This window comes from Bos taurus, chromosome 20, assembly GCF_002263795.3.
Source record: "Bos taurus isolate L1 Dominette 01449 registration number 42190680 breed Hereford chromosome 20, ARS-UCD2.0, whole genome shotgun sequence".
Classification (NCBI taxonomy): Eukaryota; Metazoa; Chordata; class Mammalia; order Artiodactyla; family Bovidae; genus Bos; species Bos taurus.
Window position 1 is genome coordinate 37116910 of NC_037347.1, and position 25347 is coordinate 37142256.

At 39.4% G+C, this 25347-nt stretch overlaps 1 protein-coding gene across 9 annotated transcripts in view; it reads left to right on the forward strand.

Annotated features, from left to right (window-relative positions):
• CPLANE1 (ciliogenesis and planar polarity effector complex subunit 1) overlaps window positions 1–25347 on the forward strand; it is a 108284-nt gene that overhangs the window by 74763 nt on the left and 8174 nt on the right. For 6 of the 9 annotated variants that reach the window (XM_059878889.1, XM_059878893.1, XM_059878892.1 and 3 more), the window contains 8 exons: window positions 700–787; window positions 10080–10202; window positions 14193–14223; window positions 14732–14863; window positions 17357–17522; window positions 19376–19434; window positions 20086–20247; window positions 21274–21401. In XM_059878889.1, the coding sequence (XP_059734872.1) occupies window positions 700–787; window positions 10080–10202; window positions 14193–14223; window positions 14732–14863; window positions 17357–17522; window positions 19376–19434; window positions 20086–20247; window positions 21274–21401 (889 nt within the window). Of the gene's footprint in view, window positions 1–699; window positions 788–895; window positions 10203–14192; window positions 14224–14731; window positions 14864–17356; window positions 17523–19375; window positions 19435–20085; window positions 20248–21273; window positions 21402–25347 lie in introns of those variants that run through there. The other 3 variants (XM_059878891.1, XM_059878896.1, XM_059878895.1) reach the window with 3 other exon arrangements.

A 25347-nucleotide genomic window follows, 5' to 3' on the forward strand; every position in this document is an offset into this window, starting at 1 on the left:
ATGGGGTCGCACAGAGTCGAACACGACTGAAGCGACTTAGCAGCAGCAGCAGCAGTTTTCCCGACACTTTTTGCTGAAGAGACTATCTGAAACACAAAACAGAAACAGACTCATTGACACAGAGAACAAACCAGTGGTTGCCAGAAGAGAGGTGGGTGGGAGATGGGTGAAATAGGTGAAGGGGATTAAGAGGTACAAATTACCAATTGTAAAGATAAGTCAGTGATACAATGTACAGCACAGGGAGAATAGTGAATAATGTTGTGTAGCTTTATATGGTGAGTAGTGTATAAAAATATTGAATTACTGTAGTATACATCTGAAGCTAATATAACATTGTAAGTCAATTATACTTCAATTAAAAAATCAGTAAAGTAAAGGTGAACTGTGTAAATAAAAGGGAAAGTTTTGTCTTGATGGCAGTTAACATTCCTCCCCATTCTAAAATTTGTGATGCAGTTTTCCTGAGCTTCTTAAAAGGTTAAATTGGTTAAGATACAAAATAAGTAAAAATTTATTCCTCTTTAAAAAAACCTCACCATTTAACTCGTATTGGATTCAATCCTCTTCTTTCATCTTTCATATTTGCATTCTTCCAATGCAAATATGAAAAACCTATGTAAAATTATTTATGGTATTTTGAAATAATCAGACTATAAAATTTGTAACCATTTTTTTGTGGTGTATGTTTTTCTATAGGTTGAACCTGTGGGTCCCATTGAACTGTCTTCTGGCCCTGAATCTGAAAAAACATTCCCTTCAAAAACCATTAGCATTTCTGAAGAAGGTTTGTGAGGGGTCCAGGGTGGGACTGAAGCCTTTCTTGGGAAGGATGTGTGTGCGCCAGAAATAGTCTTCTTATGTGAGCTGAAGCCATCGGTCCCCTTATTTTTAGATGAGGATTCATTTTGTGATAACATAATGGGCCCCCACCTCAGGCCAGTTTATTTCCTGAGAAGCTGATGCCGTGACCTCCTCTGGCCTTTGCCCCAGAATGAGGCAGTGTGGGCTGGACCGCGGTTATGTGACTCCGCACCACTGGCTGCGTGACCGCTGAGAATCACAGATCTTGTGCTGAGGTGGTGTCTGCCTGCGGTCATCAGAGGAGCCGGAGCCTGAAGTTCAGGTTCAGTGGCCTGGCAACGGTGAAGTTATTAAGCTTTGGCATTTCTTATTTTAAGAATGAGAATTTGGGTATTTTTTTAAATGTCTACTATATCTATGATTGTTAGTATCTATATTCTTTCTTTCATTTAGTCTAGTCAGCAGTTTAATGCATTTTGCCAGAAAACGGGGTTTGGTTTATTGATTCTCTTTATTGTTTCTTAATGTTCTTTTTCACAAATTTCTACTCTTTAGCTTTATTATTTCTTCTGCTCTTGGAGGCTTACTTTGTGGGATTTTTCCTAACTTCATACTTTGTTTTTTTCTAATAAATGCATTTGAGGCTGAATGTGTTTATTCAAGGACCCAGATAAGGGTGCTGCTGTTATATCTTTTGGTGGTATTCAATTTATATTAAGATTTATTCTTCAGCTCGTAAAAAGACTTTTTAGCTTCCAAATATTATGGGGCTTGGGCTATATTTTTGTAATTTATTTCCATTTTCATTGTATTGTGATTAGATGAGTGTATGATAATATCATTCTTCAGTTCAGCTTAGTTGCTCAGTCGTGTCTGACTTTTTGTAACCCCATGGACTGCAGCACACCAGGCTTCCCTGTCCATCACCAACTCCCGGAGCTTGCTCAAACACATGTCCATTGAGTCGGTGGTGCCATCCAGCCATCTTATCCTCTGGCATCCCCTTCTCCTCCTGCCTTCAATCTTTCCCAGCATCAAGGTCTTTTCCAGTGAGTCAGTTCTTCGCATCAGGTGGCCAAAGTATTGAAGCTTCAGCTTCAGCATCAGTCCTTCCAATTTATATCACTCTTAGATATTTGTTAAAATTTCGGTTGAGGCTTAGGATATATAGTCAGTTTTTGTAAATATTCTGTTTATTTGAAAAGAGTGAGCATTTTCTGTTTATGTAGGAGATGTGTGTGTGTGTAGTCACATACACATATATCATAGTCAGACTTCTAAATTACACTGTTCAGAAGGGCGCATTAAAAATTACCTGCAATGATTTGGAATTGTTTATTTCTCTTTGTAATTCTGTTAAATGTTTCTTTATGTACTTGTTTTTTTGTTGTTCAGTCACCAGCTCATGTCTGACTCTTTGCCACCACATGGACTGCAGCATGCCAGGCATCCCTGTTCTTCTCTATCATGCAGAGTTAGCTCAGACTCGTGTCCATTGAGTTGATTATGCTAACCATCTCATCCTCTGTCGTCACCCCCTTCTCCTCCTGCCCTCAGTCTTTCCTAGTGTCAGGGTCTTTTCTAATGAGTTGGCTCTTCATATCAGGTGGCCAAACTTTCAGACTTCAGCTTCAGCATTAGTCCTTTCAGTGAATATTCAGTTTGATTTCATTTAGGATTGACTGGTTTGATCTCCTTGCTTTCCAAGGGACTCTCAAAGAGTCTTCTCCAGCACCATGATCAAAAGAGTCAATTCTTTGGCACTTAGCCTTCTTATATGCTCCAACTTTCATATCCATATATGACTGCTGGAAAAGCGATTGCTTTGACTATGCAGACCTTTGTCAGCAAAGTGATATCCCTGCTTTTGAATATGCTGTCTAGCTTTCTCATAGCTTTTCTTCCAAGGAGCAAGCATCTTTTAATTTCATGGCTGCAGTCACCATCTGCAGTAATTTTGGATCCCCCCAAAATAAAGGCTCTCACTGTTTCCATTGTTTCTCCATCTATTTGCCATGAAGTGTTGGGACCAGTTGCCATTATCTTAGTTTTCTGAATGTTGAGTTTTAAGCCAACTTTTTCACTCTCATCTTTCACTTTCATCAAGAGGCTCTTTAGTTCTTCTTTGCTTTCTGCCATAAGGGTGGTGGTATCTGCATATCTGAGGTTATTGATATTTCTCCCAGCTATTGATTCCAGCTTGTGCTTCATCCAGCCTGACATTTCACATGATGCATTCTGCATATAAGTTAAATAAGCAGGGTGACAATATACAGCCTTGATATACTCCTTTCCCAATTTGGAACCAGTTCTAACTGTTGCTTCTTGACCTGCATACAGGTTTCTCAGGGAGACAGATAAGGTGGTCTGGTATTCCCATCTCTTTAAGAGTTTTCCACAGTTTGTTGTGATCCACAAAGTCAAAGACTTTAGTGTAGTCAATGAAGCAGAAATAGATATTTTCCTGGAAATCCTTTACTTTTTCTATGATCCAGTGAATGTTGGCAACTTGATCTCTGGTTCCTCTGCCTTTTCTAAATCCAGCTTATACATCTGGAAGTTCTCAGTTCACGTACTGTTGAAGCCTAGCATGAAGGATTTTGAGAATTGCCTTGCTAGCACGTGAAATGAGTGCAACTGTTTGGTAGCTGGGACATTCTTTGGGATTGCCTTTCTTTGGGTTTGGAATAAAAACTGACCTTTTTCAGTCCTGTGGCCACTGCTGGCTTTTCCAAATTTGTTGACATATTGAGTGCATCACTTTAACAATATCAGCTTTTAGGATTTGAAATATCTCAGCTGGAATTCCATCACCTCCACTGGTTTTGTTTGTACTAATGCTTCCTAAGGTTCATTTAACTTCACACTACAGGATGTCTGTCTCTAGGTGAGTGACCACAGCCTTGCGGTAATTCAAGTCATTAAGACCTTTTTTGTACAGTTCTTCTATGTATTCTATGCACCTCTTCTTAATCTCTTCTGCTTCTGTTAGGTCCTTAAAACTTCTGTCCTTTATCATGACCATCCTTGCATGAAATGTTCCCTTGGTATCTCCAGTTTTCTTGAAGAGATCTTTAGTTTTTCCCTTTGAGTTGTGTTCTATTATTTCTTTGCATTGTTCACTTAAAAAGGCTTTCTTATCTTTCCTAGCTATTCTTTGGAACGCTGCATTCAATTGGGTATATATTATGTGGTTCAGGCTATGGGTATATCTTATGTAGTTTAGGCTATGTTATAAAATGAATATAGTTAATGATGATTACTTTTCTTGAATTTTATCTGTTTTATCATTAAGTATACAGCCTTGACATACTCCTTTCCTGATTTGGAACCAGTCTGTTGTTTCATGTCTAGTTCTAACTGTAGCTTCTTGACCTGCATACAGATTTCTTAGGAGGCAGGTCAGGTGGTCTGGAATTCCCATCTTTTTTAAGAATTTTCCAGTGTGTTGTGATCCACAAAGTCAAAGGCTTTGGCATAGTCAATAAAGTAGAGGTAAATGTTTTTTGGAACTCTGTTTCTTTTTCGATGATCCAGTGGATGTTGGCAATTTGATCTCTGGTTCCTCTGCCTTTTCTAAATCCAGCTTGAACATCTGGAAGTTCACAGTTCACGTACTTTTGAATCCTGGCTTGGAGAAGTTTGAGCATTACTTTGCTAGCGTGTGAGATGAGTACAATTGTGTGGTAGTTTGAACATACTTTGGCATTGGCTTTCTTTGGGATTGGAATGAAAACTGACCTTTTCCAGTCCTGTGGCCACTGCTGAGTTTTCCCAAATTTGCTGGCATATTCAGTGCAGCACTTTCCCAGCATCATCTTTTAGGATTTGAAATAGCTCAACTGGAATTCTATCACCTCCACTAGCTTTGTTCGTAGTGATGTTCCTAAGGCCCACTTGACTTCACATTCCTGGATGTCTGGCTCCAGGTGAGTGATCACATCATCGTGGTTATCTGGGTCATGAAGATCTTTTTTGTACAGTTCTCTGTGTATTCTTGCCACCTCTTCTTAATATCTTCTTCTTCTGTTAGGTCCATATCATTTCTGTCCTTCATTGTGTCCATCTTTGCATGAAATATTCCCTTGGTATCTCTATAATTTTCTTGAAGAGATCTCTAGTCTTTCCCATTTTATTGTTTTCCTCTATTTTTTTGCATTGATCACTGAGGAAGGCTTTCTTATCTCTCCTTGCTGTTCTTTGGAACTCTGTATTCAAATGGATATATCTTTCCTTTTCTCCTTTGTCTTTAGCTTCTCTTCTTTTCTCAGCAATTTGTAACACCTCCTCAGACAACCATTTTGCCTTTTTGCATTCCTTTTTTCTTGGGAATGGTCTTGATCACTGCCTCCTGTACAGTGTCACAAACCTCTGTCCATAGTTCTTCAGGCACTCTGTCTATCAGATCTAATCCCTTGAATCTATTTGTCATTTTCATTGTATAATCGTAAGGGATTTGATTTAGGTCATACCTGAATGGTCTAGTGGTTTTCCCTACTTTCTTTAATTTAAGTCTGAATTTGGCAATCAGGAGTTCATGATCTGAGCCACAGTCAGCTCCCGGTCTTGTTTTTGCTGACTGTATAAAGCTTCTTCATCTTTGACTGCAAAGAATATTATCAATCTGATTTTAGTATTGACCATCTGGTGATGTCCATGTGTAGAGTCTTCCCTTGTGTTGTTGGAAGAGTGTGTTTGCTATGACTAGTGTATTCTCTTGGCAAAACTCTTGTTAGCCTTTGACCTGCTTCGTTTTGTACTCCAAGGCCAGATTTGCCTGATTCTCCAGGTATCTTTTGACTTCCTACTTTTGCATTCCAGTTCCCTATAATGAAAAGAACATCTTTTTTGGGTATTAGTTCTAGAAGGTCTTATAGGTCTTCATAGAACCGTTCAACTTCGGCTTCTTCAGCGTTACTGGTCGGGGCATAGACTTGAATTACTATGATATTGAATGGTTTGCCTTGGAAATGAACAGAGATCATTTCTTTTGTTTTTGAGATTGCATCCAAGTACCTCATTTTGGACTCTTTTGTTGACTATGATGGCTACTCCATTTCTTCTAAGGGATTCTTGCCCACAGTAGTGAATATAATGGTCATCTGAGTTAAATTCACCCATTCCAAAAAGTTGGCTTAAAACTCAACATTCAGAAAACTGAGATCATGGCATCTGGTCCCATCACTTCATGGCAAATTGATGGGGAAACAATGGAAACAGTGAGAGACCTTATTTTGGGGGGCTCCAAAATCACTGCAGATGGTGACTGCAGCCAGGAAATTAAAAGACACTTGCTCCTTGGAAGAAAAGTTAGGACCAGCCTAGACAGCATATTAAAAAGCAGAGATATTACTTTGCCAACAAAGGTCCGTCTAGTCAAAGCTCTGGTTTTTCCAGTAGTCACGTATGTATGTGAGAGTTGGACTATAAAGAAAGCTGAGCACTGAAGAACTGATGCTTTTGAACTGTGGTGCCGTGAAGACTCTTGAGAGTCCCTTGGACTGCAAGAAGATCCAACCAGTCCATCCCAAAGGAGATCAGTCCTGGGTGTTCATTGGAAGAACTGATGTTGAAGCTGAAACTCCAATACTTTGGCCACCTCATGCAACGAGTTGACTCATTGGAAAAGACCCTAATGCTGGGAAGGATTGGGGGCAGGAGAAGAAGGGGATGACAGAGGATGAGATGGCTGGATGGCATCACCTACTCAATGGACATGGGTTTGTGTAGACTCCGGGAGTTGGTGATGGACAGGGAGGCCTGGCGTGCTGCGATTCATAGGGTCACAAAGAGTTGGACACGACTGAGCAACTGAACTGAACTGAACTGATGTTGGGAAAGATTGAGGTCAGGAGGAGAAGGGGACGACAGAGGATGAGATGGTTGGATGGCATCACCGACTCGATGGACATGAGTTTGAGTAAGTTCCTGGAGTTAGTGATGGACAGGGAAGCCTGGCGTGCTGCAGTCCATGGAGTCGCAAAGAGTTGGACATGATTGAGTGAAATATTATTAAGTAATGACTATCTTTATTCTCAATAATGTTGTTTAGGCTCAAAGTCAATTTTGTTGAATATGTCCATTTCTGTTTGCTTTTGCCTGGTATATCTTTTTTGATACTTTTTATTAAAAATTTTAATGGTAAGTTTCAGGCATAGTTCAGTAGAAGACAAAATAGTATAATTAACCTTCATGTTCCCAACAATCACCTTTACAAGTATCAACCCATGGCCAGTCCTGTTTTATATATCCCACCCACTCTTTCTACCTTTTCCTGAATTATTTTAAAGCAAATTCCAGACAGCACATTATTTTATCCATAAATATTTTAACATTCTCTAAAAGACAAGGTCTATTTTAAAAATAGTAACAACATCATCACCTCTTTTTTTTAAAAAGTCTTGATACTGTCACATACCTAATAAGTGTTCAGCTATTGCCATTTGGCGCATTTTAAAAAATAGTGTATTTGGTCCAGTTGGAGTCCAGATAAGGTCCATACATGGCATTTGGTTGATGGCTTATAATTCTCTTTTAATTTCTGGGTTCCTCTTTTTTTCTCTCTTTTTCCCCTTCTGGTTTATTGTTGAAGAAACTTGGTTGTTTGTCCTGAAGTATTTTTCAGGGTCTACATTTTGTTAATTGTGTCTCTGTGGTGTCATTTACGTTCTTCTGTTCCCTTTATTTCCTGTCATTAGACATCCCTTTACTTTCAAGATGAGTGACTGTGTTATAGATGTGTTCAGCAAATATGGCTAGATTTCATTCTTCAAATAATTACATACTTTGTGTTTTAATTATAAGATATAAGCAGCTGTTTATTGTGATTACTGATACATTTGTGCTTGCTTCTATTATCTTATTTTGTGCTTCCTATTTACTCTCTCTTTTGTTTACTTTTTGTCCTTTTTTCTTTCCTTCTGTTGGATTGAGTTTTCTGTATCCACTCTTTCCCTCTCTATTTGTTCAGAAATTATACATTCTATTTTTATTCCCTTAGGACATATTCTTCAATTTTCAACATTCAGAATTGAGTGTTGAGATGAATATATTTACCTCACAAGCAACATAAGGTCTTATGTTAGAGCTTTTAGCACTGGTATTCCAGGGGCTCAGTGGTAAAGAATCCGCCTGCTAATACAGGGGACACTGGAGATGCAGGTTCAATCCTTGGCTAGGAAGATCCCCTGGAGGAGGAAATGCCAACCCACTCTAGTATTGCTGCCTGGAAAATTTCTTGGACAGAGGAACCTGGCGTGCTGCAGTCCATGGGTTTGCAAAGATTTGCACATGACTCTGCACACATATACACATGCCTCTTCACATCTTCTCTGATACTGTTTTCTAATATTTCAGATCTGTACCTTGTTTTTAACCTGCCCACTTAGTCTCCTTTGTCTTTTATTTTTATATGTCTGTACTAATTTGAATTTATCAGCATGTTTGCCAGTTTATTTCCCCTCAGTTGCTTCTTTTTTTCAAAGACATTGTAAACTGAATGATGTACATATGTAAAAAATAAGTATATTAGACAAAAACACAGGTTTCATCAAATAATACTTGTCGTCATTCCCCAAGGTGCAGTCTGGCATTTTCTCTTTTGTGCGGTTATTGCCAGAGTTGCTCCTTGCATCCACTTCGTTGAGGACTGTTTCCTTCCTCCTTCCTGTATTAGTTCTCTAGTTGACTAGAGTCTGTCAGTAGCCAGCTCGCCCAGCCTTTGAGAACAGTTGTGATTTTACTGCAGTGTGTGAGTGATGGCTCACAGCTGAGATCAGAATGCTAGGTCGCTGCTTATCTTCCCTCAGTCTTTTAAGATATTATTCCATTTTTCCATTGACATTTCTAATTGCTGAGTGTATAATACCCATGTGATGTCTAAATTGCTGTTGTTTTATCTCTGATCACTTTTACAGTTTTCATCTTTATTTTGGGTTTATTTTGCATGTTGAAACGGTGTGTCTAGGTGTATAATTCCTTTTATTTATTCTATATGGGAGTAGGGATGGCTTGTTAATTTGCAGTTTTAACACTGGGAAGTCTTACCTGGCTTCTTTTGGAGTATTGCTTTTTCTAAAGCTCTTGTTAGAGGTGTGCTGGGACTTCTCAGTCTATTCCCTGTCTCCTAACCACCCTCAGGGTCTCCCTTTTCTCTCAGTGATGTGCTCCAGGATATTTCCTCAGAACTCTTTCTCTTAGTCTACTCATTCTCTCTACTGCTGTGTCTTCTTTGCTGTAGGATTTTAATTTTGGTGACTACATTCTTAATGTCCAGAAGATTTCTTTCTTTTTCAAATCTCTCTGTTCTTTGGATGTACTGTCCTTTTCTTTTACTGTGGTTTCTATACCTTATTTTATCAGTTTAATCATTTTAGTAATATTTTATGCCCTTTCAGATTATTTTATTTTGTGTGTGCATATTTTCAATTGTCAGATGTGTATACTGATGCTCTGGGCTGCTTATTCTTTTGTGTGAGTTGTAATTTTTTATATGGAGCTTATTTAGGGGGTAGTTCTGCTAGGTTGTGTATGTTTTTCTTTGGCATGATTTTGTTATTTTCTTCTTGCTGTTACTGAAGTAGAAAAAAGTGGGGACATGGTTTTACGATCTTTTTTTTGGCTTGGAGTTGCTGTACCACATAGATAGTGTACATTCAGATCCCACACCTGCCTGTAGTATAGCAAGACAGGGTGGGTGTCTGTTTTCTCAGAGTTAACTTTTGTTTTTTTCCCATCCACTACCCAGGGAGATAAAAAAGTTTGCTGTTTCTCTAGGGCAGAATTTTTCTTATCCCCACTTTATGGACAGAACTGTCCTTCAGCGTTCTCACTTCCTCTCACTGTGTCTGTAGGAACCAGGTCTCCTGTTCCTCCTCGGGCTATACCAGCAGCATTGTCCATTTAGTGCCCAGATTTGAATTCCTTTTTATTTTACGACACCAGGAGACTTATTTTACTTACAAGTTTAATTGGTTGTGTATGCTTTTTTTTTAATTCACCATTTCTTCTGTGTTTTATACAGGTAATGGGCCTATTCACTGCAGCTCCATCTGTTGTGTTTTCTGAAGTTGATAATAAATTTAGTAGTAGATAATAAATTTTCTTACTATGAGACAGTTTAAACTTAATACTGTATTAAATTATTTTATTATGCAGTAAGAAAGTTACCAGAATAATGTCTTTTCCATGTGATTTTTTTCCCATTATCATTATTTTCTTTTTATTGTAATACATGTTCTCTGGATTAATGCACTTCCTGACTTATATGAATAAAGAAGATCAGAGGGACAAAGAAGAGATTTCAGTAACAGAAACTTACCCTCGCCAGAAGACCTGTGTGCTTCCTTCGGCTCACTCAGCCGTCAGCCTTCCCAGTGACCAGAATGTGACTTCTCTTGGTATTGCTCTTAACTTTTTTCCTTTACTCTTATTTTCCAAGATACTGTTACTGAAGAGTACTTACTTTACTGGGAATATAGTTGTGAAGGATTTGTGAAGCCATTGCAATATTCGTAAGTTTCAGGGAAAAGAAAGTTAAAAATTGTGCCATGTACATGTAGTACTACATTATCGTGTCACTTTCATAAGATACTCTACAAGATGTGTCATGCTGCCGCTACTGCTAAGTCGCTTCAGTCGTGTCTGACTCTGTGCGACCCCATAGACGGCAGCCCACCAGGCTCCCCCGTCCCTAGGATTCTCCAGGCAAGAACACTGGAGTGGGTTGCCATTTCCTTCTCCAGTGCATGAAAGTGAAAGTCAAAGTGAATCACTCAGTCGTGTCCGACTCTTACTGACCTCATGGACTGCAGCCCACCAGGCTCCTCCGTCCATGGATTTTCCAGGCAAGAGTACTGGAGTGGGGTGCCATTGCCTTCTCCACAAGATGTGTCATATCTCTGTGTAATTCAGGCTCCTCTGTCCATGGGATTCTCCAGGCAAGCATACTAGAGTAGTTGCCATGCCCTCCTCCAGGGGATCTTCCCGACCCAGGGCTCAAACCCAAGTTGGGTTCTTTACCACGAGCGCCACCTGGAAAGCCCCGTTAAATACATAGCAACTGAAACATTACAGTATTACACTGGTATATTATACTATACTACTATACTGTTTGATTTGTATAAAAATTGAGGAATTAAAACTCTGTCAATTTTAAGAGTTTTGATTTGGAAACAAAATAATGACTGTGATTTTGTGGGCCTCTTCCACATGCCAGACATCACTGTTTTATGTGTGTTGACTCTGGTGTAAGCCTGACCTGTGATCTAGCTACCATTCTCCCATTTTACAGTTGAGAATATTGAGGCTTAGAGAAATTCAGGGCCATTGTTCATTCTTTTCTTTTAGAGCTGACAGTTCAAAATGCTATTCCTTAGTCCTAAGTGATATTTTGTGTCATAGTAATAGCAGGGCATACTGCGTATCACAGTTGGAACTCTAATGGTGGCCTTGAAATACCTTTTTTGCCCTCAGATACTTATGGTCAATAAGGGTGATTTTATTGAATGCTTGCAATATGTTTTATTACCATTATTAAAGTTATATAAGCAGTTAGAAATGCTATTTTTAAATGGCATTGCTGTTGTTTAAATAAAAACTATTAAGCTGTTTTTAAGCTTTGTATTTTTCTCTAAACTCTTTCTAGATTCTGTTCATATTTCAGTCATCATCATATGGAGATAATCATTTTTATTCACTGAGTTGTTGCGAAGATTAATTACTGTATATAAAGCATTTAGCTGAGAATCTGTTTGATTCCTATAGGTTCTTGCTCACCAGTATCTTTCCTCTTTCCTCTTATGGAAGGGAGAATTGAGAAATGTAGTTAAAGAGGCCTTAGTGGATTCTGATTGTATCTGAGAAGTTTAAACTACATTTGGTACTTGGGAATCACTGACAAATTTTGAGCAGGAGAGGTTTGGAAGAACACTAGGATGGAGGTCTAGGTCAGTTAGTGAACTTTTAAATTAATGTGACCTGGGCAGTGATGAGGGTCTGGGCAGTGTTGTGGGAAAGGAGAAGAAATGAGACATTCTGAACAGGCAGCTGATGGCTTAAAGCTCAACATTCAGAAAACTAAGATCATGGCATCCGGTCCCATCACTTCATGGCGAATAGATGGGGAAACAGTGGAAACAGTGGCAGACTTTATTTTCTCCAAAATCACTGGAGATGGTGATTGTAGTCATGAGATTAAAAGACCCTTACTGCTTGGAAGGAAAGTTATGACCAACCTAGACAGCATATTAGAAAGCAGAGACATTACTTTGCCAACAAAGGTCCATCTAGTCAAGGTTATGGTTTTTCCAGTGGTCATGTATGGATGTGAGCATTGGACTATAAAGAAAGCTGAGCACTGAAGAATTGATGCTTTTGAACTGTGGTGTTGGAGAAGACTCTTGAGAGTCCCTTGGACTGCAAGGAAATCCAATCAGTCCATCCTAAAGGAGATCAGTCCTGGGTGTTCATTGGAAGGACTGATGTTGAAGTTGAAACTCCAATACTTTGTCCACCTGATGTGAAGAGCTGACTCATTGGAAAAGACCCTGATGCTGGGAAAGATTGAGGGCAGGAGGAGAAGGGGACAACAGAGGATGAGATGGCTGGATGGCATCACTGACTCTATGGACATGAGTTTGGGTAAAGTCTGGGAGTTGGTGATGGACTAGGAGCCTGGCATGCTGCGGTTCACGGCGTCGCAAGAGTCGGAAATGACTGAGCGACTGAACTGAACTGATACTCACTGACTAAGTGGATGGCATGGGTGGAGAAGGAGAACGCAAATGGCTGGTTAGCATTGTCAGACTAAGAGCAAGGATATCACCAGGTCTTAATGTCAAACTCTTAGAGCACCTTCAACCAGATGTAGCATTTCAGGCAATATTCATATCATATTTAGGACCTAGCTTTTGATAAGCAATTAGAGCTTGCTGAGAGGTTTAGGCTAAAAAACAGAAGAGCCTTTTCCCTAATTATATAGTTAATATTGATGGAAAATGGGGAAATGCTTAGGACCAGCCTGAGAAATGTCATCCATCAGAGAGCAGGAGGAGCCCACCCCACCCAGTGAGGGAAGCGGATGAGCAGCCTCTGGTGAAGGGACTTTCAAGAAACAGTGAATCCCTGACAGTTTCACAGGCCACCAGAAAGTTAAGAAAGAAGACTGAGTTTTTTTGAGCACTTTAAGACCTATCGGTATTCCTAATAAGTGAAGTCGATGATCAGGCTGAGTGCACTGTTTGGCATTTTTTCAAAAAGGAACTGTGACCATCAAGGAATGAAGCTCATCTGTTGCGTGTGTTAGTAAATTATAAAGGCCATCCCATAGAAGAAATCCAAAGGTGGTTTGAAAATGAAGGATAGAATCTTCCTGCGTAACTACTTTTAAAAGTTATTTGACTATAACACTTTTCTGCCTTTTGATAAAAAGAATCATTTTATCAAAATCGTTCATTTCTTAGATCTTTTATATCTGATTAGTCTACACTTAGGGCTTCCCTGGTGTCGCGGGCTAGAGAGTCGGCCTGCCGCTACAGTAGATGCAGGCTCGATCCCTGGTCAGGAAGAGTCCCAGGAGAAGGAAATGGCACCCACTCCAGTATTCTTGCCTGGGAAATCCCATGGACAGAGGAGCCTGGGAGGGGGGTTACAGTTCTTGGGGTCAGACATGACTTAGCAACTATATAAACAAGTCTGTACTTACACCATTATTGAAGAACTCACAAATGACCAGACTCAGAGACCAAAGATAATGTGAAATTCTTGATGTGAGGATTAAAAAACAAAAAATGTGCTTAAGAAAGCAAAATTATTTGATATTAAAAACATGGGGATGTCTCAGTCATAGAGGCAAGGTGGGTTTATCTTAGTATTAGAAAATCTTAAGGAAATGTTTTTGAGAAGAGATGTCAGGACACTTTTCTCTCTGTTAACTCAGTTCTCTTTGAGGGTTAAACACAGAAAGCTGAAAAGGTTATGTTTTGCTCTAAAGACATGTTATTAATACTGGACAAGGTTTAAAAATCATTCTTTGAGTCATGTTCTTTCATGTAAAGGCTTTTGGGATTAAATTAGATGTTTTCTACACAGTATTCACTTCAGATCATCAAAAGTTTTTTTGTTTTCTTTTCTTTTTAAAAAGTAAATCACACTCCAGTATTCTAAACCGTGTATGAAGCAAAGTAGATTATACCTCCTAACATGTATTGTTCAGAGTGCTCTGGATAGACAAGTAATCTTAAAATGTGGACACTATTCACCACCAAATGGAGGTTTAAAAATATTTCAGTTTGTGGACATATAATTTCTAGATCAGGCTAATAATTTAAAATAGAAAAAAATAACTGACCTGAAATTTTAATTCATAGTAATGTTTCTTTTTTTTTAAGGTGTGAACAACAGTGATGAATTATTTGAAAGGTAACTATCTTAATTCATAGTTTTACTTGCAGTTAGGTACAAATCATATGTTCTGGAAATTTTGTTGTTCATATGTATGTAAACTTTACACTAAATATTTTTTGTGGATTAAAGGAATGTAATTCCCATTGGGAATGGGATCTTTTAAGAAACTGATGATTGTTATGTTGTATCTCACTGTTTTAGAGTAGGTAGGTAGAGTATCTGCTGCATTTTCTTCTACTGCATATGTATTAAATTGCAATAGGCAGGACAGATTAGAAGCTGTCTTCTAGGCCTTACGTTTGCTCCTTTGAGAGTACATATGAAGTTGTCAATTACTGATGATTATGCTTTTCCACTGAGGATTAATGAGATTAAAGCAATAGAATGAAATTAGTTATATGCTTATCATTTTTTGTGTTCATTTATGCTCTTGGAGAGCGTAGTTTTAAATGCTTATTTTTGCTTAATATAAGTAAGTTGTGGGTACTGATTTGTATTTCTCATATTGCATTTGGGAATGAAGTGCTTCGGTAGATCCACTCCAGATGAGTGAACTGACTGATATTGCAGACATTATCAATGACCTTATAACAAAAGATGGAGTTTCCAGTGAAGAGCTCGGCCTAACAGAGCAACAGGCTAGGAGCATCTCCAGGTAATCATTGAATAATTCATTTTTAACCTGTTTTAAATGATTATGGTTTAAGAGTATTAAAAAAAAATGACCATTTTTGGTGATTTTTTAGAAAACAGATTCAAAGCTTACATAGATTTTTTTTCTCTGTGAATAGATTTTGTGATGTTTATATGTCATTCCTCCCTTCCTCCAACAATCATAGACTGGCTTCTGTAACTAATACAGCACGTCTGTATCCTGAGTTTTCTGAAGGTCTCATCGCTCTGAGTACAACATAAATATAATCCTGTTTCTTCTTAAAGTAATTAATAATTTAGTTCATAGTACTTTACCCTAGACATGAACATTTAGAATACATTTTAAATAGCTTTTCTTGGAACATTATGTTAAAATGTTTTTCCTTGTTGCCTTTCCTGGGCCATGAACTGGTTTTTGATAGAATAAAGGCTGCCTCTTCTATTGATGCTTCCTTGGGATACATACACCTTTTGGCTCATTGATTCATTGGGGGTTGGTTGGATAGGGTACTCTCTGCCTGGAGCATCCCAAGAGTCCAGACTCCCAGAAGAAAAGCAGGTGTCTAGTGTGAAACCACACTGTCTCTGTCCATAACCCGTCTTCACGTTAGGATGGTGTCTTCTTCCCACGCTGTGTGTTTGAGTCGGCCCTGAACCGCTGTCTCACACCACCTTGTTTCTTGGGCCACTGTTAGTGCTGTTTGTGTAGAAGCCAGGATGGGATTAGATGTACAAAAGCTGTATCGAGAAAACTCCTGAGAGGAAGAAGATCAGAAGTGAGGCATCAGACCACAGTGCAAGTCTGGCCCCTCCCTGTGGAGGAGAGAAGGCTGAGTCAGTTAAGTCCAGAGTACAGTGTGGTTCTAGGAAAGCTTCAGCTGGGTCAGTGGTGAGACATCAAGCCAGAGTCAACTTCAGAGGAGTCCTGTCTCTTATAGGTCAGGGCCAGCCACAGCATCCCTGCCATGCTCCTCATTAGCTCAGGTTGGACCCTGGGAAGTACAGCCTGAGCAGGAACCTGAGGCCAGATCCGGGTCCAGGAGGGCTGCAGTTTAGAGGTCATCTCTGTGTAGTAAGTTTTGGGAGTGATTGAGATGGTCCAGGAATAGATCGATGAAGAAGTCCAGAACCTTTAGAAACATTCATATTGGTGGTGAGCAGAGAAGGATGCCCAGTATAAGAGGCTGTGTTGTGTTTTGAGAGTGAGAAAAAGACCCAGGTAAGAGAGCGTTTAAAGCAGAAAGGAGAAGCCAGTTGCACCAGATACTATAGAGAAGTCCAGTAGGAGGAAGACTGAAGAGGCTCTTGGTGACCTGAGATTTTTGTCAGTGGATTTCAGGAGACAGGTTGGAGCAAATTGACTAGACATCAAAGCATATGACTGGAGTGGGTAGCCATTCCCTTCTCCAGGGGATCTTCCCAATCCAGAGATCCAACCCAGGTCTCCCACATTGCAGGCGGATTCTTTACCATCTGAGCCACCAGGAAAACCCAAAAGAATACTGGAGTGGGATGTCATGCCCTCCTCCAGGGGATCTTCCCAACCCAAGGACTGAACCCAGGTTTCCTGCATTGCAGACAGATTCTTTACTGTCTGAGCCACCAGGGAAGCCCATATGTATGCATGTATTCCCTCTCTCTGGAGCCTCTCTCCCACCCCTGCCCCCCCACCAACCCCGATTCCACCCCTCTGGGTCATCCCAGGGCACTGAGCTGAGCTCCCTGTGCTGTACAGCAGTCTCCCACCAGCTGTCCGACATACTCATGGTGGTGTGTATCCATCAGTGCTGCTTTCGCAATTCATCTTAATCTCTCCTTCCCCAGCTGTGTCCACAGGTCCATTCCCCACATTGGTACCTCTGTTCCTGACCTGCAAATATGTTCATCAGCACCATTTTTCTAGACTTCACATATATTCATTAATATACAATATTTGTTTCTCACTTTCTGACTTACTCTGTATGACAAGGCTCTGGATCCATTCACATCACTACAACTGACTCAATTCCTTTATATCTGACTGAGTAATATCCCATGGTGGAGAAGGCAATGGCACCCCACTCCAGTACTCTTGCCTGAAAAATCCCATGGATGGAGGAGCCTAGCAGGCTGCAGTCTATGGGGTCGCTAAGAGTCGGACACAACTGAGCGACTTCACTTTCACTTTTCACTTTCATGCATTGGAGAAGGAAATGGCAACCCACTCCAGTGTTCTTGCCTGGAGAATCCCAGGGACTGGGGAGCCTGGTGGGCTGCCGTCTAAGGGTCGCACAGTCGGACACGACTGAAGCGACTTAGCAGCAGTAGCAGCAGCAGCAATATCCCATTGTATGTATGTACCACATCTTCTTTATCCATTCATCTATCAGTGGACATTCAAGTTGCTTCCATGTCCTGGCAGTTGTAAATAGTGCTGCAGTGAACACTGGGGTATGTGTACTATCTCCATAACAAATTTAAAATCAAGTGATGCACTGCTGGTTAAATTTCTCAGGATGCAGCATCCCTCAGGTAGACGTCCACAAAGAACTGAGAAGGAGAGAAGAGAGATTCAAGTCTGGATGAAAAGAAAACGAAAAGAAAGAATGGCAGAGTACTTAAATCAGCTGGCAGAGAAGAGAGGGCAAGAACACGATCCTTTCTGCCCCAGGAATAACCCAGTAAGTCTGCAGTATCAAGGGTAATGGAATTATCACAGAATATGCATAACTTTTTCCTGGCAGGTATTCAAGAGAAGGATGAACATAATTCAGAATCATTTATTATTTGATAGAAAAGTCAGCATTTTACTTAAGTCAGGGAAAATTAAGAAATTACCTTAACAAAATGTAGCAAGGGACTATAAACCATGTTTGATTAAACTGTCTTAAATATTTTTTCTCCATGAGGCTAATCATGGCTCTAACATTTTAACCATTGAATGAAGAGATCAAGGGATTGGGCGACCAACTGAAGTCACTCCCTTAATTTTCAATGAAAGTCAGTTGCAGTCGAACAACTTGATTATGTATGTAGTAAAGGCGTTTTAAAAATCAGTTTTCTCTCTGTAAGTTGTCTACAAGAAAACCTTTTTAAAGTATGGTCCAGTCGTGTGCCAACAGAGCAGTGGCACTTCTGTGTGTGTAAAGCTTTCCTTTAAACTGTCAGCTTTTGTTTACCGAGTCCTGACTATGGATATCACCATGGCTAGGTCAGAAGTGTTCTGCTTCAGAAGATGAAATAAGGCAGTATTACTTGGATGATTATATAACTATGAAAGTCACATTTACATTACATTTGGATTATAGTGTATCTTTTACTTTGTAATCTGAAATAAATATGATACTTTATTTTTTTCACCATCATTAGGGAAACACATTTTATAAAATAAGTGAATCTTCCAAGAAAGATTATCACATTTAAGCACCAAATGTGCAAAAGTAGGTGAACTATTACTTAATGTCATTTATTTACCTGTGTCTGGAGAAGGCATGCTAACACTAGACGACATTTTGTTGATAGCTCTGGAGACATGATAATGACCTTCAGAGCTTGAAGACCAGAATCTTACAGTGCGTGTGTATATGTGTATTCTTCCACCCCATGGAGGGTGAGTTCCCATATCACCCTCCCATCAGCCAAACAGATACCCCAGATGGTTAGAATTATATCCAAATTTAGAATAAATTAACTCTGAGGGTGTTGGGACTGTTTTGTTCTTAGACTTTGTGACATCTCCTTCAGTATTGCAGGTAAATTTTTAGTTTCTATTTGGGTAAAGATATGGAACTAGTGAGGGATTAATGTAATTTAAAATTTACATTTTTATTAGAAATCAATATAACATTGCGTTTATTATTGACTACTATGTAGGACCTTGAGAAAGTGAATTCACTTCTCTGTGTATGTTTTTATATACAGTCATCCCTGTGAAAGGACTTACCCTCATTAGTAATTCAACAGTAACTCAGTATTTCGGAATAAGACATATTTATAGCTGATGTTGGCCAGTTTATCTTGTGTCGCGTGCATTTTGAAGACTTTACAAGTCACAATAAACCTACTGTAGTAGGTTTCTGGCAAACATTTTAAAACATTAAAATGATGGTTTTGAATGCCTCACTCATTTCTGCTTTTATCAACCAAGCTCTTGGTGAGATTAATCACAAGACAGAGTACCAAGTATAGGTGTCTCCATCCTGAAATGTGCCTGTTCTCCATTTTAAGTTGCAGCTGATAAGGATCTCTCCTTTTGAGAAAATATATGAATTTAGCTGCTAAAATAGACTTTGTACTCTATTTATTAAATTGGATTTTATTTTAATTACATGATGCTTTAACATTTTCATGTTTTGGGCTGGAGTAGGCAAGATTCATCAAATATGACAATGTTTTATACTGTTCCTAAATAGCAAAATTATATTTTAGCTTCCTATTAAAATTTATTAGTAGAATTTTCATGTTTTCCGTGGATTGTAATGGTTTAATTATTTGAACTGAATGGTAATGAACTAACTGGTTATTTCTTGTGCAGTTTTACATGACTTCAAGGGAAATCAGGCTGAGACAAAAGATGAAGCATGAAAAAGACAGGTGAGTTTGGTAGTTACACCCTGATCATTCTCCCTCACTCACTCGAGACCATAGGTAATGCCTTAGGCACTCTAGTTTTCACAGTAGTCCCTTTTTGTTGATAAATAGAAAAGTATGGGAGATAACTGCAGGGAAAATAATTAGATTCCACTATCCTTTTTAGGAATTTGCTTTCAAATGTTGTTTATTCCATTCAATTTTTATAACTTATTTCTGAAATCCCTCTCCCTCTCCCAATCCAAATACGTGTGTGTGTTTTTTAAGCACCCCACTGCTGCCTCTGCTAAGTCGCTTCAGTCGTGTCCAACTCTGTGCGACCCCATAGACGGCATCCCCCAGAATCTCCCCCGTCCCTGGGATTCTCCAGGCAAGAACACCGGAGTGGGTTGCCATATCCTTCTCCAATGCATGAAAGTGAAAGGTGAAAGTGAAGTCGCTCAGTCGTGTCTGACTCTTAGCGACCCCAAGGATTGCAGCCTACAGGTGCCTTTAATAATACCTCCTAATTTTCAGAAATCTGACATTTGAATTTGCATTGAACTGCATTGAAGAAAATCAGTACTAGGTGGTCTTCAAACACCGTGTTCCCTCTAGAAATATGAAGTGAAAGGGACTCTCTTACTAAATGTTATTTAATTTTTTATTTTAAAGATTGCTACTCTCAGACCATTATAGTCGTCGAATCTCACAAGCATACACTCTGATGAATGAACTGTTATCTGAATCAGTACAACTTCCAGCAGCTGCTCAGAAACCATTGCCTAACAGAAAAGCCCACATTCCCAGAAGGCAACTCTCTCCTTCTCCAAGAGGGTAAGACGAGGTCTGGCGTGTCACTTGGCAAGATAACGCCAGGCGTGATAGTGTGGAGCGCCGATGTGACTCGGGTTCCATGTGTTCGCTCTGAAATGTGGTGATAAAGTGAAGGGGAACAGTGCCATCGTTAGTTTTCATCAGTTTATAGAATCACCAAGGAAAAGGACGAAAATGGCATTAAATATCTAATTAAGACATAGCAAAGCACTTCTGAGTGCCTAATACAGTCTTTATATCCATTCAATCCTGTTTTCTTCCTTTCTGTAGTTTTTGTGACATTCCTTCTGTAATTTGCCTCCTAGCTGCTCTCCCTGTTTCTCCAGTTGGTTCCACTCTTGTAGGAAAACGATGGTCCTCATCAGCTTACTGCTTCTTCTGCTGTCCCCTCCGAGTTATTGCCGATTCAGTTGTAGATACTGTCATGTTTCTTAAATTAATGACCTGCACTCAGTTTGGATATGAGTTCAGTAGGCAAGGATTAATTAAACATGGATGCTAAAGAAAAGCACCCAAGAGTAAAGTTTCTCATATGGCACACAAACACAAAATTTGTTAGTGACACATAAGGAGGAAATGAATTAGCAGTTTAATGTTGTTAAAAATTACCACCTTTGACAAAATAACTGATTAGGTTTGTAAACATGATCTCGTAACTTAAGAACCTAGAGGAAATGCTACCCAACGCAAACCTAGATGTAATCATATTACTTGTGTGTAATTTGAGGTGTAATCAAAATAGCAGAGATTCTCTTTGAATATTTCTTAGAATAATGCACACTATTTAATACATAAATAACTGGCAAATGTATACAGCTTTTGAAATGATTAGAGAGATAATAAAAACCAATTTCTTTGGGAAAAAATGAGTAAACTTTGAGGTATAAGTTACTATACACTAAATGACCACTGAGGTGCAGAATAAGCCAAGTCAAATGAATGTATTAATCTGAGCTGAAATTTGGATTTTTGAAATATATCACTGATAGAAGAGTCTAGAATATAATTATGTGATTTCTACTTCAGAGAGAATCGACATGGTCACAATTTTCCAATATACAGACCTGGAAAAGTCAGACATACATCCACCAAACCAAGTTATACCCAAAAGGGGAGACCTTTTGGGCAATCTCAAGGCTCACCTTGGCCACGTGGTAAGATTGAGAGCTTTCTTTTATCTTGTGTAATTTGGACCTATTCTTTCTTGGTTCCAGAGTTGTGTTTTCATTAGTGAAAAGTTTTAAATCTCAGTTAAAAGCAGTTCCCATTTCAACAGAATGCAAGAGACTGATGAAGATTTAGCTGTACTGGAATTTTGTTCTATTACTTTGAAATGAGAAGACCCTAGGAATCTACATAAACTAATGGCCTTTAATTCTGTGTGATATGACTTATTTGGGAATCAGTTTCTTTGATGTGTCTGGTTAAAGATGTAGGCATTTTTACAATAAACTTCTAATAGATTACAGGATGGATATATCAAAGAGGAGGAATAGAAGAGGCTCAGATGGAAATAATGTTTTTACCATTTTTGAATATTCTTTTCCATATTTAAACATATAACATCTGTTATTTACTTATTGGTGGGCTTCCCTGGTAGCTCAGCTGGTAAAGAATCTGCCTGCAATGCAGGAGACCTGGGTTCGATCCCTGGGTTGGTAAGATCCCCTGGAGAAGGGAAAGAGTACCCACTCCAGTGTCCTGGCCTGGACTAGCCATCCTTTAATTAATTTTGCCATATTTGGGTTTTTGTTACTAAAGTAAAACATATTTATTTGTTTAAAAATGTATAATCATAGCTAACATGTAGTATAAATATGTACAGCTAAGACTGTATAATAATAACTAGTGAGCCAGGTTCTATTTAATTATTAGAATTACAACTCTGTTATACTTTAATAAAACTTTTTTTTTTTTTTTGGTAATTTTTTGAAAATCCATCCTGAACCCTCCTCCCTCCTCCCTCCCCATACCATCCCTCTGGGTCGTCCCAGTGCACCAGTCCCAAGCATCCAGCATCGTGCATTGAACCTGGACTGGCATCTCGTTTCATACATGACATTTCACATGTTTCAATGCCATTCTCCCAAATCTTGCCACCCTCTCCCTCTCCCACAGAGTCCATAAGCCTGTTCTATACATCAGTGTCTCTTTTGCTGTCTCGTATACAGGGTTATCGTTACCATCTTTCTAAATTCCATATATATGCGTTAGTATACTGTATTGGTGTTTTTCCTTCTGGCTTACTTCACTCTGTATAATAGGCTCCAGTTTCATCCACCTCATTAGAACTGATTCAAATGTATTCTTTTTAATGGCTGAGTAATACTCCATTGTGTATATGTACCACAGCTTTCTTATCCATTCATCTGCTGATGGGCATCTAGGTTGCTTCCATGTCCTGGCTATTATAAACAGTACTGCGATGAACATTGGGGTACACGTGTCTCTTTCCCTTCTGGTTTCCTCAGTGTGTATGCCCAGCAGTGGGATTGCTGGATCATAAGGCAGTTCTATTTCCAGTTTTTTAAGGAATCTCCACACTGTTCTCCATAGTGGCTGTACTAGTTTGCATTCCCACCAACAGTGTAAGAGGGTTCCCTTTTCTCCACACCCTCTCCAGCATTTATTATTTGTAGACTTTTGGATCGCAGCCATTCTGACTGGTGTGAAATGGTATCTCATAGTGGTTTTGATTTGCATTTCTCTGATAATGAGTGATGTTGAGCATCTTTTCATGTGTTTGTTAGCCATCTGTATGTCTTCTTTGGAGAAATGTCTATTTAGATCTTTGGCCCATTTTTTGATTGGGTCATTTATTTTTCTGGAGTTGAGCTGGAGGAGTTGCTTGTATATTTTTGAGATTAGTTGTTTGTCAGTTGCTTCATTTGCTATTATTTTCTCCCATTTATTTTTATTTCTCTACAACTCTGTTAGAAAGGTAGTACTGTGTTCCCATTTTAAGCATCAGAAAGCTAAGGCAGAGAAAGTTGAAATAACTCCCCAAGATCAGATATCTAGGAAGTGGTAGAGTCTGTATTCAAACCCAGTCAGGGCCACATCTAAAACGTGACCTTTAGTATGCTGCCTCAGTTGAGAAAATTGGAGTTTCCATAAATCACAATCCTTTAGATAAAATTTTATAATTTTGTTAACTCTTGATTTTGGTTGACAGATTACAATAAGAAAACTGTTCTTTTTAAAACTAGAATTTCAAAATAGTAACCTTTAAAAACTTTTTAAAAAAATTTTATACCTTATAAATTTACAAAAATTAAATATCCAAAATTGGAGAGGATTTTAAACTTGAATCATGGTTTCTTAACGTCATATGGAAAAGTCTTGGATTATGTGGAAATACGTCTTTTTTCTTGGACCTGTCCAGTGTTAGGCTTGTATTGTTACGTTGCACTTGACTGGGCTGAGACCTCGGCCCCCTTTGGACCCATTACGTGCTCCCTCTTGCTGAGCTATGCTTGAGGAGGTGTTCCTGCTGCTGAGGCGCACAGAAGTCCTCAGTAACCCCCAGCCTGTGCAGATAAGTCCAGACCCTCTCCCTAGCCTGCAAGGTGTCTTCCCCATCGGTTTCCTTAGCCTCCTTCCTCCATAACATCCAGATAACCCACGACACTTGCAGGCTTGTTTTCCAAACACATGCTGTGTGCTCCCATTCCAGCACTCAAATTTCCCCTTATTACCGTAATGATACCCTTCCAGTGTCTTGGAAGACATCCCTAATTTCAGTTATTTAGCTGTTCTAACCTGATGTAATGATTTTAACATCTATTTTCATTTTTAAATTGGCTAATACTTAACTTGCACAGTGGTGTGAACAGTAGAGACAAATAGTAGTAGCATTGGGGGGGACCTCCCAAAGGTGGCTCCGTGGGAAAGAACCTGCCTGCCAGTGCAGGAGGTGTGGGTTTGATCCCTGGATCGGGAAGATCCCCTGAAGGAGGAAATGGCAACCCACTCCAGTATTCTTGCTGGGATGATCCCATGGACAGAGGAGCCTGGTGGGCTGTAGTCTCTGTGGTCACAAAGAATTGGATATGACTGAGCAACTGAGCTCAGTAGCACAGTAGCTCTGGTAACAAATCAGGTTTTTTTATTTGTTCTCTGAATCCTCAATCCAGTGTTTCTGCCCCTTCTGAGGCACTACTGCAACGGGCCTTATGTCGTAGTCATGTATAAAGTTGGTTTTGTCCCATTATAGACTAAATGTTTTGAGGGTAGCAAGACTCTCTTCATCTTGTGGTGGTGGTGGTATTCAGTTGCTAAGTCATGTCCTACTCTTTGCAAACCCATGGACTGCTACACGCCAGGCTTCCCTGTCCTTCACTATCTCCTGGAGTTTGCTCAAACTCATGTCCATTTTGTCGATGATACCATCTCACCATCTCATCCTCAGGCACCCCCTTCTCCTCCTGCCCTCGGTCTTTCCCAGCATCAGGGTGTTTTCCAGTGAGTCATCTCTTCAAATAAGGTAGCTACCTTATTGGAGCTTTAGCATCAGTCTTTCCAATGAATATTCAAGGTTGATTTTCTTTAGGATTGACGGGTTTGATCTCCTTGGTGTCCAAGGGACTCTCAAGAGTCTTCTCCAGCACCACAGTTCAAAAGCATCAATTCTTTGGTGCTTAGTCTTCTTTATGATCTCTTACATCCATACATGATTACTGGAAAAACCATAGCTTTGACTCTATGGACCTTTATCAGCAAAGTGATGTCTTTGCTTTTTAATATGCTGTCTAGGTTTGTCATAGTTTTCCTTACAAGGAGCAAGCATCCTTTATTTTCACGACTGCAGTCACCGTCTGCAGTGATTTGGGAACCCAAGAAAATAAAATCTGTCACCGTTTCCACTTTTTATCCATCTATCCGCAATGAAGTGATGGGACTGGATGCCATGATCTTCATTTTTTGGATATTGAGTTTAAGCCAACTTTTTCCCTCTGCTCTTTTACCCTCATCAAGAGACTCTCTAGTTTCTTTCCCTTTCTGCCACTGGTATTGTATCATCTGCATATCTGAGGTTACTGATACTTCGGGAAATCTCGATTCCAGCTTCTGCTTCATCCACCCCAGCATTTTGCATGA